Below are 19,846 nucleotides of genomic sequence, written 5' to 3' on the forward strand. Positions count from 1 at the left end.
GCGTCTGCACTATTCAAATTAAGTATTGAGGTGTGAAGTGTACATTACAAATGATGGGAAAAAATTCTCAAAGTCAAGTACGGTTTACAATAGAAAACTTTACGCGTGAAACAGACAGAGCCCAATAGAGTGTCTGCTATGAGAAGGTGGTACTGGTGGTGGGAGTGGATGTTGGGATGGGGGGGTCTAATTATATACTCCCCCAGACCAGACGTGAGATATGGCTGGCAGCAACCCAGGCAGGGGCCCTGGGGAATGAATCTGTTCAGTGTCAGTTTGCACCAGGCCTAGGTGACAGGCCTGAGACAACCAGGGTTATCAGCCAACCAGGGGCCCCGGTCGGGCCCCTCTCCAACATTAAGCCTCTCCACAGCCACCTCTTCCAGCACACACACACACCCTAACATTTTCAAGCTACTGTATATCAAATAAAATCTCACAGGCTGACCACAACGCTCGTGTCGCGTGCGCGAGCGATGCAAAATAAATTTTGAAATGTATGTTATTCAATTATTGCACCCACACTGCTCGCGCGCACCAACGAGCGTCTGCGTTGCCAAGGGCTAAAATAGAAGTTCTTTCTATTTCTGACGCAGATCGCGTTGCAAGTCCTGCCTCTCCCATCTCCTCATTGGTTTATAGAAGCAGGTACCCACGTGCCATCTCCTCATTGGTTATACCCACGTGGGTGACGGAAAAACAAACGAGGTCAGTGGCGGTAACGCACCCAATTCATGAAAGTTGCCAATCGCAATATAAAGTCAAGAGAAGAAAAAGCCTGGAAGGAAGAGAGATGACTAGAAACGATTCGGTTGATATCCCAGGACAAATTAGCTAGCAACAGCAAGCTAGCTAAATAGGACAAATTAGCTAGCAAGTGCAAGCTAACTAGCTAAATTGCCATAAATGTCTAATGCTTTTCGACCTGTCCCCAAATTAATATAATTGGTTCAGAGTTCGTTTTGATATTTTAACCTGCGTGTCGTGATCACGTTTGGTGTGGGGGGACAAAATAAATTTATGTACGATGGCGCACGCGCGCAGCCGGTTTGGGTTCCGTGTTATTGGTCACATACACCTGTTTAGCAGATGTAGCGAAATGCTTGTGCTTCTATTTCCGACAGTGCAGTAATGTCTAACAAGTAATCATTTTTTTTATTTAACCATTATTTAACTAGGCGAGTCCGTTAAAGAACAAATTATTATTTGTGAAATGCTTACTTACAACTCGTTCTCATTCTGAAAAATAAGGTAGGCCACTTGATTTCAACATCTGAACAAAGTGGACAGGCTAGCACGCTGATCAAACAGTTGGAGACGAACGGAAGGGTATGTTCATAACAATTCAACTGTAATACACTACCGGTCAAAGGTTTAAGAATACCTATTCATTCAAGGGTTCTTCTTAATTTTTACTATTTTCTACATTGTAGAACAATGGTGAAGACATCAAAACTATGAAATAAAACATATGGAATCATGTAGTAACCAAAAAAGCGTTAAACAAATCAAAATATATTTTATATTTGACATTCTTCAAATAGCCACCATTTGCCTTGATAATAGTTTTGTACACTCTTGGCATTCTCTCAACCAGCTTCATGAGGTGGTCCCGTGTGGCCCCGTGTGGCTCAGTTGGTAGAGCATGGAGCTTGCAACGCCAGGGTTGTGGGTTCATTCCCCACGGGGGGACCAGGATGAATATGTATGAACTTTCCAATTTGTAAGTCGCTCTGGATAAGAGCGTCAGCTAAATGACTTAAATGTAAATGTAATGAGGTGTCACCTGGAATGCATTTCAATTAACAGGTGTGCCTTCTTAAAAAGTACATTTGTGGAATTTCTTTCCTTCTTAATGCGTTTGAGCCAATCAGTTGTGTTGTGACAAGGTAGGGGGTATACAGAAGATAGCCCGATTTGTTAGAAGACCAGGTCCATATTATGTCAAGAAAAGCTCAAATAAGCAAAGAGAAATGACAGTCCATTATTACTTTAAGACATGAAAGTCAGTCAATGTGGAAAATGTCAAGAACTTTGAATGTTTTTTCAAGTGCAGTTGCAAAAACCATCTAGTGCTATGATGAAACTGGCTCTCATGAGGACCACCACAGGAATGGAGGACCCAGAGTTATCTCTGCTGCAGAGGATAAGTTCATTAGAGTTACCACCCTCAGAAATTGCTTCCCAAATAAATGCTTCACAGAGTTCAAGTAACAGACACATCTCAACATCAACTGTTCAGAGGAGACTGAAATCAGGCCTTCATGGTCGAATTGCTGCAAAGAAACACCTACTAAAGGACACCAATAATAAGAAGAGACTTGCCAAGAAGGGCCAAGAAACACGAGCAATGGAAATTAGACCGGTGGAAATTTGTCCTTTGGTCTGGAGTCTAAATTTGAGATTTTTGGTGTGGGTGAACGGATGATCTACGCATGTGTATTTCCCACCGCAAAGCTCGGAGAAGGAGGTGTTATGGTGTGGGGTTGCTTGCTGGTCACACAGTCTGTGATTTATCTAGAATTCAAGGCACATTTAACCAGCATGGCTACCACAGCATTCTGCAGCGATATGCCATCCTATCTGGTTTGGGCTTAGTGGGACTATCATTTATTTTTCAATAGGACAATGACCCAACACAACTCTCGGCTGTGTAAGGACTATTTGACCAAGAAGGAGAGTGATGGTGCTGCATCAGATGACCTGGCCTCCACAATCACCCGACCTCAACCCAATTGAGATGGTTTGGGATGAGTCAGACCGCAAAGTGACGGAAAAGCAGCCAACATGTGCTCAGTATATGTGCTCAAGACCGTTGGAAAAGCATTCCAGGTGAAGCTGGATGAGAGAATGCCAAGAGTGTGCAAAGCCATCAAGGCAAAGGGTGGCTATTTGAAGAATCTCAAAGATAAATATATTTTGCTTTGTTTAACACTTTTTTGGTTACTACATGATTCCATAGGTGTTATTTCATAATTTTGATGTCTTCACTATTATTATACAATGTAAAAAATAGTAAAAATAAAGAAAAACCATTGAATGAGTAGGTGTTCTAAAACTTTAGACCGGTAGTGTACCTCGTTAGCTATCAAATAGACCAAAATTGTCTAGACTTCAAATATAAAGATTAGCTGGCTACTCACCAGCACGTGGGCTTGTGCTTGGGAGATTGTTTATGAGACCTAGCTGTGTTCATTTTCTATGCCTGCTACAAGAAGTTGGTAATTCTAAGTGAATGCGCATGGTTCTGGTTAAATTTGTAACGGGCATTTTCATAAACGGACTTGAAAGCCATATCTGTTATTATTGCAAAAAAAAGCCGTTTAATATATTTTGATGAAATAATTAAATTATTAGTGGGTCTTATGATTGCGGAAGGCTTATATTTAGCCTTGGTGTAATTTCACAAAGCCTGAAATTAGATTATTGCCATATGTTCCCATGTATTTTACAACGAAGCTCATTTAGAAAATAGAAAAAAAAACATTTAACAAAATGCAGATATACAGTGCATTCGGAAAGTATTCAGACCCCTTGACTTTTCCCACATTTTGTTACATTACAGCCTTATTCTAAAATTGATTAAATCATTTTTCCCCTCAGCAATCTACACACAAAACTCCATAATGATTTTTAATTTTTTTTATAATAACTGAAAACATTTACATAAGTATTCAGACCCTTCACTCAGTACATCGTTAAAGCACCTTTGGCAGCGATTACAGCCTCGAGTCTTCTTGGGTATAACGCTACAAGCTTGGCACACCAGTATTTGGGGAGTTTCTCACATTCTTCTCTGCAGATCCTCGCTAGCTCTGTCAGGTTGGATGGGGAGCGTCACTGCACAGCTATTTTCAGGTCTTTCCAGAGATGTTCGATCGGGTTCAAGTCCCTGCTCTGGCTGGGCCACTCAAGGACATTCAGAAACTTGTCCCAAAGCCAGTCCTCATTGTCTTCAAATCTGTTTTGATGAGATGTTCAGGAGTCTTATGGCTTGGGGGTAGAAGCTGTTTAGAAGCCTCTTGGACCTAGACCCGGTGCTCCGTTACCGCTTGCCGTGCGGTAGCAGAGAGAACAGTCTATGACTTGGGTGACAGGAGTCTTTGGCAATTCTTAGGGTCTTAGGGACCTCTATACCGCCTGGTATAGAGGTCCTGGATGGCAGGAAGCTTGGCCCCAGTGATGTACTGGGCCGTACGCACTACCCTCTGTATTGCCTTGCGGTCGTAGGCTGAGCAGTTGCCATACCAGGCAGTGATGCAACCATTCTGGATGCTCTCGATGGTGCAGCTGTAGAACCTTTTGAGGATCTGAGGACCCAAGCCAAATCTTTTCAGTCTCCTGAGGGGGAATAGGTTTTGCTGTGCCCTCTTCACGACTGTATTGGTGTGCTTGGACCATGTTAGTTTGTTGGTAATGTGGACAACAAGGAACTTGAAGCGCTCAACCTGCTCCACTACAGCCCCGTCCATGAGAATGGGGGCGTGCTCGGTCCTCTTTTTCCTGTAACCCACATTCATCTACGTTGTCTTGATCACGTTGAGGGAGAGGTTATTGTCCTGGCACCACACGGCCAGGTCTCTGACCTCCTCCCTATATGCTGTCTCGTCGTTGTTGGTGATCAGGCCTACCACTGTTGTGTCATCGGCAAACTTAATGATGGTGTTGGAGTCGTGCCTGGCCATGCAGTCATGAGTGAAAAGGGAGTACAGGAGGGAACTGAACACGAACCCCTGAGGGGCCCCCGTGTTGAGGATCAGCATGGCGGATGTTACCTACCCTGAAGAGGGAGGTGTTTAGTCCCAGGGTCCTTAACTTATTGATGAGATTTGAGGACACTATGGTGTTGAACGCTGAGCTGTAGTCAGTGGATAGCATTCTCACATAGAGGTTCCTTTTGTCCAGGTGTGAAAGGATGGTGTGGAGTGCAATAGAAATTGCATCATCTGTGGATAGAGGGTCTAGGGTTTCTGCGATAATGGTGTTGATGTGAGCAGTGACCAGCCTTTCAAAGCACTTCATGGCTACAGACGTGAGTGCTACGGGTCAGTAGTCATTTAGGCAGGTTACCTTAGTGTTCTTTGGCACAGGGACTATGGTGGTCTACTTGAAACATGTTGGTATTACAGACTCAGACAGGGAGAGGTTGAAAATGTCAGTGAAGTCACTTGCCAGTTGGTCAGCGCATGCTCAGAATACACGTCCTGGTAATCCATCTGGCCCTCAGCCTTGTGATTGTTGACCTGTTTAAAGGTCGTACTTACATCAGCTACGGAGAGCGTGATCACACAGTCGTCCGGAACAGCTGATGCTCTCATGCACGCTTCAGTGTTACTTGCCTCGAAGCGGGCATAGAAGTAATTTAGTGCGTCTGGTAGGCTTGTCACTGGACAGCTCGCGGCTGTGCTTCCTTTTGTAATCTGAAATAGTTTGCAAGTCCTGCCACATCCGACAAGCGTCGGAGCCGGTGTAGTACGATTCAATCTTAATCCTGTATTGAAGCTTTGCCTGTTTGATGGTTCGTTAGAGGGCATAGCGGGATTTCATATAAGCTTCTGGGTTAGAGCCCAGCTCCTTGAAAGCAGCAGCTCTACCTTTTAGCTCAGTGCGGATGTTGTCTGTAATCCATGGCTTCTGGTTGGGGTATGTACGTATGGTCACGGTGGGGACAACATCATCAATGCACTTATTGATGAAGCCAGTGACTGATGCCATCGGAAGAATCCCGTAACATATTCCAGTCTGTACTAGCAAAACAGTCCTGTAGCTTAGCATCTGTTTCATCTGACCAATTTCTCATTGACCAGGTCACTGGTGCTTCCTGCTTTAGTTTGTAAGCAGGAATCAGGAGGATAGAATTATGGTCAGATTTGCCAAATGGAGGGCGAGGGAGAGCTTTGTACCCGTCTGTGTGTGAAGTAAAGGTGGTGGAGTTTTTTCCCTTCTGGTTGCACATTTAACATGCTGGTAGAGATTAGGTAAAACGGATGAGTTTTCCTGCATTAAAGTCCCCGGCCACTAGGAGCGCTGCCTCTGGGTGAGTGTTTTCCTGTTTATTTATGGCCGTATACAGCTCAATGAGTGCAGTCTTAGTGCCAGCATCGGTTTGTGGTGGTATGTAGACAGCTACAAAAAAATACAGATGAAAACTGTTGGTAAATATTGTGGGCAAAACCTTGAGACTTCCTTAGATTACGTGCACCAGCTGTTGTTTACAAATATACATAGACCGCCACCCCTTGTCTTACCAGAGGCCGCTGTTCTATCCTGACGAAAAAGCTTAAAACCCGCCAGCTCTATATTATTCATGTCGTTGTTCAGCCACGACTCAGTGAAACATAAGGTATTACCGTTTTTAATCTTGGCTGAGTGCTTAGGGTCGTTGTCCTGTTGGAAGGTGAACCGTCACCCCAGTCTGAGGTCCTCATTGCTTTGGAGTAGGTTTTCATCAAGGATCTCTCTGTACTTTGCTCCGTTCATCTTTCCCTTGATCCAGTCCCTGCCGCTGAAAAACATCCCCACAGCATGATGCTGCCACCAACATGCTTCACCGTAGGGATGGTGCCAGGTTTCCTCCAGACATGGCGCTTGGCATTCAGGCCAAAGAGTTCAATCTTGGTTTCATCATACCAGAAAATCTTGTTTCTCATGGTCTGAGAGTCTTTAGTTGCCTTTTGGCAAACTCCAAGCGGGCTATCATGTGCCTTTTACTGAGGAGTGGCTTCAGTCTGGCCTGATTGGTGGAGTGCTGCAGAGATCGTTGTCCTTCTGGAAGGTTCTCCCAGCTCCACAGAGGAACTCTGTCAGAGTGACCATCGGGTTCTTCGTCACCTCCCTGACCAAGGCCCTTCTCTCCCGATTGCTCAGTTCGGCCGGGCGACCAGCTCTAGGAAGAGTCTTGGTGTTTCCAAACTTCTTCAATTTAAAAAGGCCATTGTGGCCATTGATTTCGTGGGGACCATCAAAGCTGCTGCAGAAAAGTTTAGGTACCCTTCCCCAGATCTGTGCCTCGACACAATGTTGTCTCGGAGCTCTACGGACAATTCCTTTAACCTCATGGCTTGGTTTTTGCTCTGACATGCACTGTCAACTGTGACACCTTGTATAGACGTGTGTGCCTTTCCTAATCATGTCCAATCAATTGAATTTACCACAGGTGGACTCTAATCAAGTTGTAGAAACATCTCAAGGATGATCAATGGAAACAGGATGCACCTGAGCTCAATTTCGAGTCTTATAAAAAAAGGTTCTGAATTCTTATGTAAATGTAATATTTCAGTAAAAAAAATGTATACATTTGCTAAAATTGCTTTGTCATTATGGGGTATTTTATGTAGATTGATGAGGAGAAAAAAACAATTGTATCAATTTTAGAATAAGGCTGTAATGTAACAAAATGTGGGAAACGGGGTTTGAATACTTTCTGAACGCACTGTATATCATGAATCATACAAAAGCTTGAAAAAAAAGGGATATGATTTTTAGGCCATATCGCCCAGCCCTATGATGAAGTGAGTGTGGAATCTGCACATACCATCTGTGTGAACGAGTCAGATTACAGTTCCAAAAACTGTAAACAAATGAGGTAAACATTTTCAGATGAATGACCAGAAAAGGCTGAAACTTGGCAAAATGGACAGAGGAGACTGGAGTGTGTTGAGAAGTTCCTTGTGGACTGATGAAAAGGTTGGAACAGGAAGAATTCTATGTGTAAGCTTTGATGCAGTTTATCAACCTTTCATTGTCAAATCAAAGCTATGAAAGTTATTTTCAATAAAAGGAAAATTATTGAGTAAGAATTTTCGCTCTAGGCAAGATATAACAACCTGGTCTCAGAGCATTTTGAATTATTCTGTATGTAAATCTGAGTGCCACATTTAATATGATATGTTATGTTTGGTATGGTTACATAAGACAGATGGTTACTTAAGGCAAAAACGAAAGTAGGGTGGCTGGGTCAGGGTGGATGGGTTGTCAGTTCAAATATCATCATAGACAACTTTATCAAATTAGCAACTTTTCAACTACTCACTACTTTTAACCTACTTTGCAACTACACTTAGCATGTCAGCTAACCCTTCTCAAAACCCTAACCTTAACCCTTAACCCTTTACCTAACCCTTCCCCTAACCTTAAACCCCTTAACATAACTCCTAAACTTAACCCTAACCCCTATCTAACATTAGCAAGTTAGCTAACGTTAGCCACCTAGTTTTGCAAAATCGTAACATATTGTACGTTTTCCAATTCCATAACTTATAATACGAATTGTAATTCGTAACATATCATACGAAATGGGTGATGGTCATCCACAAATGAATACATAACATACGAAACGTAACATATCATACTAAATGTGTGTCTCGGATTTACATACAGAATAATATGAAATGCTGTGAGACCAGGTTGGATATAGTTTACTGCTGTCGCAAACTGAAATGATGTAGAGGAAACGTTGGATGTGCTGGGTCAGGTCTGACATTTCATGGGGAATGTAATGGTCTTCCTACACAGGCCACTCTGGTCATAAGGGTCATGTTGATAAAAGGGTAAAGAGTGTTTGCAGGGGCCTCTGTCTTTGGCCTGTTTATTGACTGGAGACTGCAGGACCACATCAGTGTTTGAGGCCCCTGGCCTCCAAAGACACACATGCACAAGAACACACACACAACAGGGAGGAGCCTAACCTTTGATATTCTGAGGTAAAAAATGACATTCCCCTTATACCGTCTATACTACCATACAATAAGGCCAAAACAATGGAACCCTTGAGGCCACAGATCTCAGTGTGTAATAACATGAGCATTATGTAGCCTAGTTTGATTAGTTCCCTCAAAAGCAGCATACACGAACGATTGTGTTTACCGTCATGCTCTTCTATTCTTGTAGGGACCAAAAGGATAGTAAAACAAGGAAGATTCTCCCTCGTGGGGACATTTCCCACATCCCCATGAAGACAAAGGCTATTTTAAATTTAGGGGTTAGGTTTAGGGTTACAATTAGGATTAGGTTAAGGGGTTAGTGGTTAGGTTTAGAAGTTAGGTTTAGGGTTTGGGTCAAGGTAAATAGGATTATGAATGGAAATTTATTTTAGGTCCCCACGAGGATAGAAGAACAAGAAGTGTGTGTGTGTGTGCATATGTGTGCCTCTTTAAAAAGATCATGGGTAGATTGTTTAAACAAATAGTTTATAGGGAAAGGAGATACCTAGTCAGTTGCACAACTGAATGCATTCAGCCAAAAATGTGTCTTCCGCATTTAACCCCACACCTCTTAATCAGAGAGGTGCGCGGGGCTGTCTTAGTCAACCTCATCTGCGCCCGGGGAGCAGTTGTTGTTCGGGGGTTATCTGCCTTGCTCAAGGGTAGAGCAGCAGATTTTTCCACCTTGTCAGCTCGGGAATTCAAACCAGCAACCATTTGGTTACTGGCCCAATGCTGTTAACCGCTAGGCATTTAAGAGCTTTAAGCGGTACACAATAAAGCAATACTATGTAGTGGAGACACCAGACCCCCCCCCTCTAACCCTCTCTCCTACCATCTGCTCCAACCCAGTCTCCAGTCTCCAGCCTCCAGACCTAGAACCTGATCCAGTACAAACGTTCTAGATTACCACATGGATCCTCTAATCATGGCAGCGGAACCACTTCAGTGGAAACGATAAACCACCGATAAACCAACCAGATTTTCATGACTCCTCTCTGCTGCACAGACCATGTCTGGTTCCTGTATACAACCCTGTGGCAGAGCTTGCTTTGTTGAATAGGAAATCTAAACAACTGTATACTGTGGAAAACCACTGTTACTTGTTATACTGGGGCACTATATTGTTTTTTTGGGGGGGTAATCAACATGGGAAAAACATTTTGTGCCAGGTTTCATAACCATAGTATTAAACAATATTACGTCTATTTATATGGTAATAACATACATCCATGGTTTAAATCATCCAGTACTGCTGTAAGAAAGATGTGCTGCCTCTTCAAAAGTGAGGAGAAACTGTATAAGGATTGGTCTGAACCACAGATCCTCTCCAGCCACCCATTTGCATTAGATCAAAGACAGGCCTGGGAGGAATAGCTTGCATTGCGTGAGGATGGTAACTAAACACTTCAAGTCCATCTCGCTCTCTATCTCCACCCAGCTCCTACTCCAGTCATCTTGTGAAATTAAAGACCCAGTACAGTCAAAAATGTGATTTCCCTGTGTTTTATATTTCCACACAAGGAGGTTGGAATAATACTGTGAAATTGTGAAAATAATGATAATGCCCTTTTAGTGTAAGAGCTGTTTGAAAAGACCGCCTGAAATTTCAGCCTGTTTTGGTGCGATAAGAGTTTTGGCCTGCCTGGTGTCATCACTAGGCGGTAAATTAGTTAATAGAGCAATAAGAAAGAGAGTTTCAATCCGCTCTGCCAACAACAGCACATGTTCAGTTTTCCCCTCCCTACTCAGACCACTCAGTCATTTCTAGCAAAATTCTTGCTTGAGAAATTTCTCCTTGCTAAGAAGCTATGATTTTTGTATATTTTTGACCATTTTAATTCAAAACAATCACAGTAAAGTATTTAATTGTCACCCAGAAATGATTTGATATTGAGATAAAAACAGCTGCATTGGGCATTTAAAATGACAGATTTGCAGAGAAATATGCTTTGATGATGAAGTAGTCTTTTCCTGGGAATGTAAAAACCCAGGGAGTGGGAAGAAAAACAAGTAGGGATAACATGGGGCTGTGGGGCACACATTACACACTAGTAAGCTACATTTACATTATGGATGTTTAACTTTATAAGTGGCTTTCATCTAAGCTGAGAGTGCTGCTTCAAGAGCCCTTCACTTTTCAGCTTCAAATGGATACAAGATCGAGATAAAGAATCCAAACGAAAGCCAGGGGATAGGCTTTGCAGATAGGCCAACTGCGTTTATAGGGCAAAAACGTACATTTCATAGAGACAAAACATTACGATAAACAGGGGCGAACCCCTAAGAAACAGAACTAGCATAGCATCCCTTATCAACACGAGTTGTTTTCCTAAGGCCCTATAAAATCCGCAAAACAGATAATGCGGAAGGAATTAAGCAATCCAGAAAAAAAATGGAATTTAACAATTAAAAAATATATATATATTGAATTTAAGTCGGGAATCAACTAAATGTAAAGAACAGTTATTAATTTGCAGAAGTTTATCATAAGACATGAACAGAATGCGTCAGTGATTCGTATTTCCTGCATCTTTTTAAAGAGGAACGAGGGGGGGGGGGGGGGGTCTCATTGCCTCTTTACAAAGTTGCAGGAAATACGAATCACTGAAGCATTCTGTTCATGTCTTATGATAAAACTTGGGTCTGGTCCAACTCGAGGTGTCTCCCCAAAAATGGACCCCCATCCCCAATGTAAAAAATATTTCCACATCTCTCTCCGTTTGCTGTACAAAAAAATTGCACCGCCTCCACCCTCATAAAATGTACTCATAAATAATGATTACCACCAGAAATTACAATAACTGTAGCAACCCTGTGATTATAAACATGGATATCGACTTGACCACTTCAGCATGGTTTTGTGGCACAGTCGATGCCATGCAGGGCCCTAGCACTACACAGCTGAATTAAATAACCAACTCATCTTCAACCTTTGATTATTTGAATCAGCTGTGTAGTGCTAGGGCAAAAAACTAATTGTGCACACAGCGGGGAACAAGTTTGAACAAGTTTGGGGAACCCTGGGCTAGGGTCCTCAGAATTCGTTTTTCCCCACAAAAGGGCTTTATTACAGACAGAAATACTCCTTAGTTCCATCAGCTGTCCAGGTGGCTGGTCTCAGACAATCCCGCAGGTGAAGAAGCCGGATGTGGAGGTCCTGGGCTGGCGTGGTTACACGTGGTCTGTGGTTGTGAGGCCGGTTGGACGTACTGCCAAATTCTCTAAACCAACGTTGGATGTGGCTTATGGTAGAGAAATTAACATTAAATTATCTGACAACAGCTCTGGTGGAAATGAATGCAGTCAGCGTGTCAATTCCACACTCCCTCAAAACTTGAGACATCTGTGGCATTGTGTTGTGTGACAAAACTGCACATTTTAGAGTGGCCTTTTATTGTTCCCAGCACAAGGTGCACCTGTGTAATGATCATGCTGTTTAATCAGCTTCTTGATATGCCACACCTGTCAGGTGGATTATTATCTTGGCAAATGAGAAATGCTCACTAACAGGGATGTAAACAAATTTTTGCATAACATTTTAGAGAAATAAGCTTTTTGTGCGTATGGAAAAATTCTGGGATCTTCTGTTTCAGCTCGTGAAACATGGGACCAACACTTTTATATTTTTGTTCAGTATATATAAAATATATGCAACAAATGTACCACCAACAGCCAATGAACCACACACAACCAATCTGCAAACCGATTACTGACTTTGAGATCTTCATAGTGGTTTGCGTTGTCAATACCACAATGAAATAGAGTATGTAAATCTCGACAAACAGAAAATACATCTCGCCCTACTCAGTATCAAAGGCCTGGCTTAACAATCGCTGAATGTCAATCAACTTTTTGGTGTTTTGTAACAGATGTCTCTCTCCATTCATCAAATGGCAGGTATGCCGTTTGGATGCTGGAATTATATTAGAGTGGAGGGGGAAGAACGTGCGCAGGTAGCCTACAGGAGACTTTGGAAGTAGTGTAATCAGATTAAAACATTATAACTGGTTGTGTTTATGCCACACATAAAAGGTAATACAGTGTAAAAATGTAATGACAAACATTTAGGCTATATTGAAGCCTTACGTTCGAGGTTGAGTAGTAGCGGCTCGGGAACGGAAAGGAGGCAGAACAAGCGTTAAGCTTTCCTGAATAACTGGACCTGTTGGGAGCATAGGTGATGAATCACCTATTCTGATTCAAACGGAATGGATGAAATTAAACATTCAAATAACAGGGCTTTTCGCCATTATTCAAATTAAAAATGTTCCCAGCCTAGAGTAGAATTCTACTCAATTGTACTCACTTGAAAACAATAATGCAATATTCATTGCATTATGGTGATGTAGGCTAATCTAGGTAGAATAATAGTATTGTCCACAAGGCCATACAAATTGGATTAACTGTATAACAGATTTTTTTTTATTTTGTGAGGTGAGCCAGCAAAAAAAAAAAATCATACTAATAATATTACAAAAAATGTGGTACCCCTTGTAATAATACAAAACAACCTTTGTACAACACCTAGCAACCTCACCAAGAGATTTCAGCCTTTTGTTATTCCTACTTGACACCAATGTGGGAAACCTCAGGACAAGGAAGTCAATCCGGGTCACTGGTGTGAAAGGCAAACACCCAATTGTGCCAATAGGGATAACCCACTTGGTAGGAATTGTATAATGGCTCATTAGCAAGGATTATGACAGTATAATGGTTTTGGATTGACAGTCACCCCTAGGGACCAGTAGGCTTGGGTGATATACCATTTATACCATCTAAGATGTGGAAAATAAATTATATCCAGCTCATGGCTCCAGCTATGCATTTGTTTTGCTAACTTGCTAGCTAAGTGGCTAGACGTTACGATACATCAAAGACATTCAATCCCCTCCTGGATCAAGATCCCTGTTGCCTAAATAGTTTTGTGCATCATTTTTTATTTAATTTAACCTTTTCCACATGCGAGTTCCAAATATATCTAACGGTCGCCCCAGCGCGAGTTGTTTTATGCACTTGATGTCAAAATGCACTCACTGTTCCAAAGCGTGATTGTTACGCAACACGACAGTTAACACGCGCTGCCTGCTAATTATCTGTAGTCTGTTTCAACTTGTCATTTCAAATGATCTTCTAACAAGTTGTACTTTCTAACAACAGTTTCAATTGAGGGCCTCCCGAGTGGCGTAGTGGTCTAGCTGTGCCACTAGAGATTCTGGGTTCGAGTCAATTACATTTGTATGGCCTAAACAAGAGCTTTTTGAGCTGCGTGTCTCATGTCTTGGCTGTCTTGACTTTCATGCGCAATGAGGCACCTGGCCTCTCCACTGCCTTTCCGCTATTCCTTTATGTTCTTGTGGATTTATACAGGAAATTGGTGCAGATTGAATGATTTTATGTGTGGTACGATTGTTAGTTAAGATCTGGACCAACAATCCACCTACCACTATTGTCACTATGGATAGAGGGCAGGATAGAGTTGACTGTATAGTAAGCGAAAAAGAAAAGGGTAGTGCATAAGGGAAGTACCAAAACACCTTGATAGGAGGCGCATGCAAGGAGATGAGGACATTTGGCTATATGGAATAAATTACATAGTAAAACCTGCAAAATGGAGACTGTAAACCAGGGGGAAAATGCACTACCCTACAATGTGTCCAATATAAATATATATATTTAAATCACACAACCCTCCACAAAGCAACAAAAGAAAGTTTGACAACTCTACCCTATTTTGGACCAGCCCCATCCCCTCAGATATTCAAAACTCCTTGCACACAGAACACCCAGCTGGTGATGGTGATATAACTGAGTAGAACAATCCTTCTACACCAGACTGACAACATTACCTACATCCTTCATTCCTATACATTTCAAAGCAATAAAATGCCCCCCCCCCCCCCCCCCCATGTGTGCTACCATCACATGTGCGCTACAAAAACACCACTAAACAACAGCCTCTTGCTAGGTGTGCACTGGTATTAAGGGAAACGTAAACCTGGAAAATCAAAACGGAGGGGGAAAAAACAAATTTCTGAGAGAAAAAACCCAGAATCAGGCAAAAAATCTAACATTTTATAAGGCCCTATTTTCCCCTTCTAATCTCAGTTTTATTCTAGTATGTATGTATGTGTGTATGTGTGTGTGTATGTGTGTGTGTATGTGTGTGTGGTCGCGCGCGTGTGGCATGGTACCTCCTTGATCATGTGCATGAGGGACATTACTGAAGCGTGTTAGAATGTGATCTGGTTGTGAGTGTACCTGGCTCTGGTCTATTCATCTCCCTAACAGAACAGACAGCCATTCCCTTCAGAGGCCTAGTGCAGAGGGTGGAGTGGAGGGGAGTGGAGACAGAGGGGCGGTCGTGCTCTCAACTTCAGCAGAGTGAATTTTTCTAAAGGAACGCATACACCTGGAAGGAATACACGTGATGCAGCCAACTACATTTCATTTCATCTCATTTGATAGGCAGAGATCAAAACATACCCTAAATATGACATGAGAGTTAAGAGTTAATGGGCAGGATAAGAACATTCCTTTCACAAAACTAGGAAGGATCAATGGCTTTTTCTTGGCTTTGTAACACCCTGCAGAGGTTATGAACTTTTGAGTCTTTATCAACTGGTTGGAAGGATTCTGATCTTTTTTCTATCCCTCTTGTTTTCTTCGTTCTTCGTTTAATTGGCACCGACCCCCCCAAAGCTGTACCCCATAGCATACACATGGCTGGAGCTAAGAAAAGCATGGCAAGTTGGCCAAGAAGACAGACCTGCAAAAATAGCAACTATCTGAATGAATATGCTAATAAGCCAATATGAAAGCCTATCTTGACTGTGTCTTTGAGGAATTTAGTAGAATCGTGTGCATCATGCACAGTGCATGCATACCAACATGGAGGAGAACAACTGTCTTTTCCAGTGTTGGATACAATATAATTTTGTAACCCCATATTTTCCATTTACAATAAGGTTAGGCCTATACCATCAAGAGTACACAGTTAACAAGATCAATATCAGAGTAATAAGCACTTAGGCGCAATGACACCATAGTATTAGATGAGATATGTGTTGCAAATAAAGCAATGATACATTCTTCTCAGCAGGTAAACTACTTTCAATCTTTAGGTAGGCTATGTTACAATGTTGCATATGCCCGGTGTGAGCCTTTTAAAGTCGAGTGTGAACCTCAACATTTCAACTTTATTTTCTTCAGATAGAAATGGTGGCGTACTTTTACAGACTGCAAGATGACAGCCAGATGTAGGTAAACGTAAAGAAACGGGTAGCGTTTGGCATCGAAACAATGACAAAGTTCCGAACAAATATCGGTTGACTGTGATGCCTTGATCATGGAGCACAATGTATGGAACCAGAAGTATATTATTATGCATTTGTCGAACTAACCCATTTATAGATGCAAACTACCTTTAGCGCCTATTGATGAAGGTATATTCTTTCCGGGGTACTTTTGTTAAGGGTTTGGTCTAAACATTTGCTCTAAATGTTGTTTTTTTTACAAAAAGTTAATTACTACACACATTTATAGGGTTCGCATGTTACAGTGCTTGTATGTTACAGCGCTTGTTTAAGGAAGATAGACAGAAGACAGAGGAGACCACCTGTGCCAATTATCTATTTAGCGTGCTCCGAACACCTGTGTGTAAGCGTAACTGGGGAGGAAGTATAGTTTGTCAACTGAAGGAACACACAGCATAAGGATCTGTGCAAATCTGCTACCATAACCACGGGAAGTAGTTTGGGGGTGGGGGTGCTGCGATTTTTGGACCGACATGGGGAGGGATGCAGAAGCAAAAACATTGCACGCACTGAAGACATCTATATTGGTCTGCTAATACAGGACTAGTAAAGGCCCAGTGCACTACTTTTGTGAGAGAAAAAAAATCAACTAAATGTATTTGAGTGTTTACCAGCATCTGTAACTTGAGTCTGATAATAATCTGTACAAAACATTTAATCTGATAATACTTGCTTGATATACACTTTTCCTGTTTCTTGAAATACTTGCAACTTATTTCTATGGTGGGGGTGCAACTCATTTCTATGTGAAAACTCAAATGATCTATTCATTCCTTTTCCATTTTAGTAGATGCTCTTTTCCAGAGCAACTTACAGTGAGTAGCGAGTGCATACCTATGGGAATCGAACCCACAACCTAAGCATTGCAAGCGCCATGCTCTACCAACTGAGCCACATCACCACGTCATCACAAACCACTTGATGTCTTAATGTACTCAATTACTGTATTGTGCGTTGTTTTTCTTCATGGTTATGGAAAGTCTACAGGTACAAACCTAGATGACCAGATGACAGTAATGAACATTTACATGAAGTGGTTTGTAAGGATGGTCAATTAATACTGCACAAGAAGTGGTTGTTTTCCATGACATTTGATCAAGAAAAATATTTAATTTGATGTGGATGTTTTTGCCCATAACGTTACACCTTTTGATGTAAATGTTTGAGCACAGGGTTTTGTTCTTTCTGGATTCCATTAGAATGACAATTGCAGAGAAAGGGACAGGGCAACAACTCTTACAATTCCAACTATTGAATCCTGCAAGACACTGTTCTTAAATTCACTACGGTTGGTCTAATCCTGGATGCTGATTGGTTAAAACCGCATTCCAGCCGGTGTCTATTCCACAAGATAACCACCGACTAAAGCTATGACGTTGAAATGCCTATTTACTCTGTTCCATCTCACTGCGCAATCCACTGTCTCATCAGCCCAGCCAGGCAATTTATAAACTTGATCTCGACTTTAAAAAGCATCATCTCCCATTTCTTTTAGACTAGATTTGTATAAACCTTGCCGTCTGTCTCTCCGACATTTGCAACATTATTTCAAAATTGAAATTCGATCTCCAGCTGTCCCATAGTAAAGAACATCCCTGGAGTCGGGAAGAGAGACAGGCAGGCAAGGCAGCTTTTCTCAGCCAGTCGAAATCATAAATTATCTGGCATCATTGTTATGGATATATACAAGGAAATTTCAATATAAAACAGGTAAAACAAAACAAAATGCAGCTAGTTTGATGTCTTTCCAACTTCAGTTTAAAGTGATTGTGGTAGGTGTGTTGTTGGCTAGCTCTGAACAACAGTGTCCTGGCAAGAAAGAACATGGTCTATGCCAGGCGAAATTGCGCATCATTAGCTCATTATTATGGATGTATCCCAAAGTAAATGTCACTAGAAAACAGCTTAAACAAACACAAATACAGCTACTTTGCTGTTATTCTGGCTGAACTGTTTGACGTGACTGTAAGTTAGCCATAGTTGGCTAGCTAGCAAGCAAGGGATAAGAACGTTGCCAGCCAGTATGGTAATGGTACATTTAGAAAGAACGACTGGGTAGCGTCCATAGATAGAAAACAGAAAGACTGAACGACTTGGTCGCGTGTCTGGCAACCGAACCAATAGAACGAACGACCAGTCGTAGCAACCCTAGATTTGTGGCAGGACTATATCTTGTGGAAGGATGAAATAGTATGAATAAGTTCATCAAAAAAAGTTATGAAAATATGTCAATCATTATTTAAATATGTTGGTAACCTGTTGTATAAAAGTGATAATGCCCTCGAAGCCGGTGTTTGGAGGATATATTGGCACGGTTTGCAGGCCCGAGACGAACAACACCCGTGACAATATATCCTCCAAATACAACTACTTTTTTTGCCAAAGCAGACATGCTGTGGGAAAAAATTGCCGCCCTACAGATGTCTATATATGTCCCTAATACTAGTAAAGGCTGGTGCACTACTTTTGTACTAATATATATATATATATTTATTTATTTTCCTTCTTCTGGGTGTGCTGAAGCACCCCTACTTCCCAGGGCTATGTCTGCTACAGTATCTTTTTATTGTTAAGATTATTTCTGGCTGAGAGAAGGGGCATATCAGCATGTTTCGAAAACCGTTTTGCAAACGATTATTAACATTTCTAAACATTAACACACAGCGTCGGATTGTAGTTCACAGGCAGCCAACCGTGGGCAGTTATCTACCGAAAACCCTATGAAGAAGCTAATGTCAAACTTGATCTAGAGAAACTGTATCACAACCGGCCGTGATTGGGAGTCCCATAGGGCGGCGCACAATTGGCCCAGCGTCTTCAGAGTTTGGCCGGTGTAGGCCATCATTGTAAATAAGAATTTGTTCTTAACTGACTTGCCTAATTAAATAAAAGGTTAAATACAATTTACAAAAAATGGCAAATAATGTATAGAAACCCCGCGCTTGAATTCCTTAGCTCGGACAATACTTTATAAGCTAATAGGCTGTTCGTGTGCAGACTACAGTGAATGCCTTGCGAGTTTATAGCTTACCTTTCATGCAAATAATGCCAATTGAGAGGAAAGTAGCCACCGGTGGCTTTCTGGTGTTGGTAACCTCAGAGTTTGTATTGCCTTCTCGCCGTTGTCGGTCATTCTTCGTAGATAGTTCCATGATTGTAAGCTACTTGGTACTAGAGACTGTAGCGACAAAAGGAAAACAAGGAACTCCGCACGTCTGCGCCAAAAGAGCACAACCTATGCAGGTCGAGCGGAAGGTATGGAAGGTATGACAACCTACTTCAACCACCTCTCCGGGAATACGAAGAGGGAAGACAACCACGTAAAAGGGCACTGTTTAGATATGACTGAATAGTTAGATAAATTTGGAAAACAAGTTTGCCATATATCCCATGTTCTTGTAGTCTGTGCAAATACTAGATTAATATTCCCAATCTTTTGGTTGATTTCGTACTCCACCTCTCTCTTATGAGCCGTCCACCTAGAAATCCGATCAAAAGACCTGGTCAGTCCTGAACCCACATGAGTCTCCGGTGCCTGGAACTCGTCTTTTTCTCCTACAACGCGCACTCTTACTCACTCCCATTGCTGTCGCTTCCGGTATCTAGGCTGGTAATCGCATGCTAGGGATAAATAATACAATGCTGCTTCCCTCTGGTTGAAAGTAGTCAGGAGAGATTTGTTCAACGTGTTTTAAATAACTTAATTGTTATGGAAACACTATAACTCCACTGCAAATTATTCAAAATAACCTAAGATAATGGGTAATTTCCTAAATGTACAGTTTGTATAGCCTAACTAATTATTTATATTTCTCAGCCAGGCGCAAT

General features: G+C 41.8%; 1 protein-coding gene across 1 annotated transcript in view; it reads right to left on the reverse strand.

Moving 5' to 3' along the window:
• Positions 1–19,609, reverse strand: part of ptk7b (protein tyrosine kinase 7b) — a 176,909-nt gene extending 157,300 nt beyond the window's left edge. Inside the window, exon 1 of the mRNA XM_071379737.1 lies at positions 19,050–19,609. Within this exon, the coding sequence (XP_071235838.1) occupies positions 19,050–19,170 (121 nt within the window). The 5' untranslated portion in view covers positions 19,171–19,609. The remainder of the gene's footprint in view (positions 1–19,049) is intronic.
• Between the last annotated feature and the right edge of the window lie 237 nt (positions 19,610–19,846).

This window comes from Salvelinus alpinus, chromosome 32 (assembly GCF_045679555.1).
Source record: "Salvelinus alpinus chromosome 32, SLU_Salpinus.1, whole genome shotgun sequence".
In the NCBI taxonomy this organism is placed as follows: domain Eukaryota; kingdom Metazoa; phylum Chordata; class Actinopteri; order Salmoniformes; family Salmonidae; genus Salvelinus; species Salvelinus alpinus.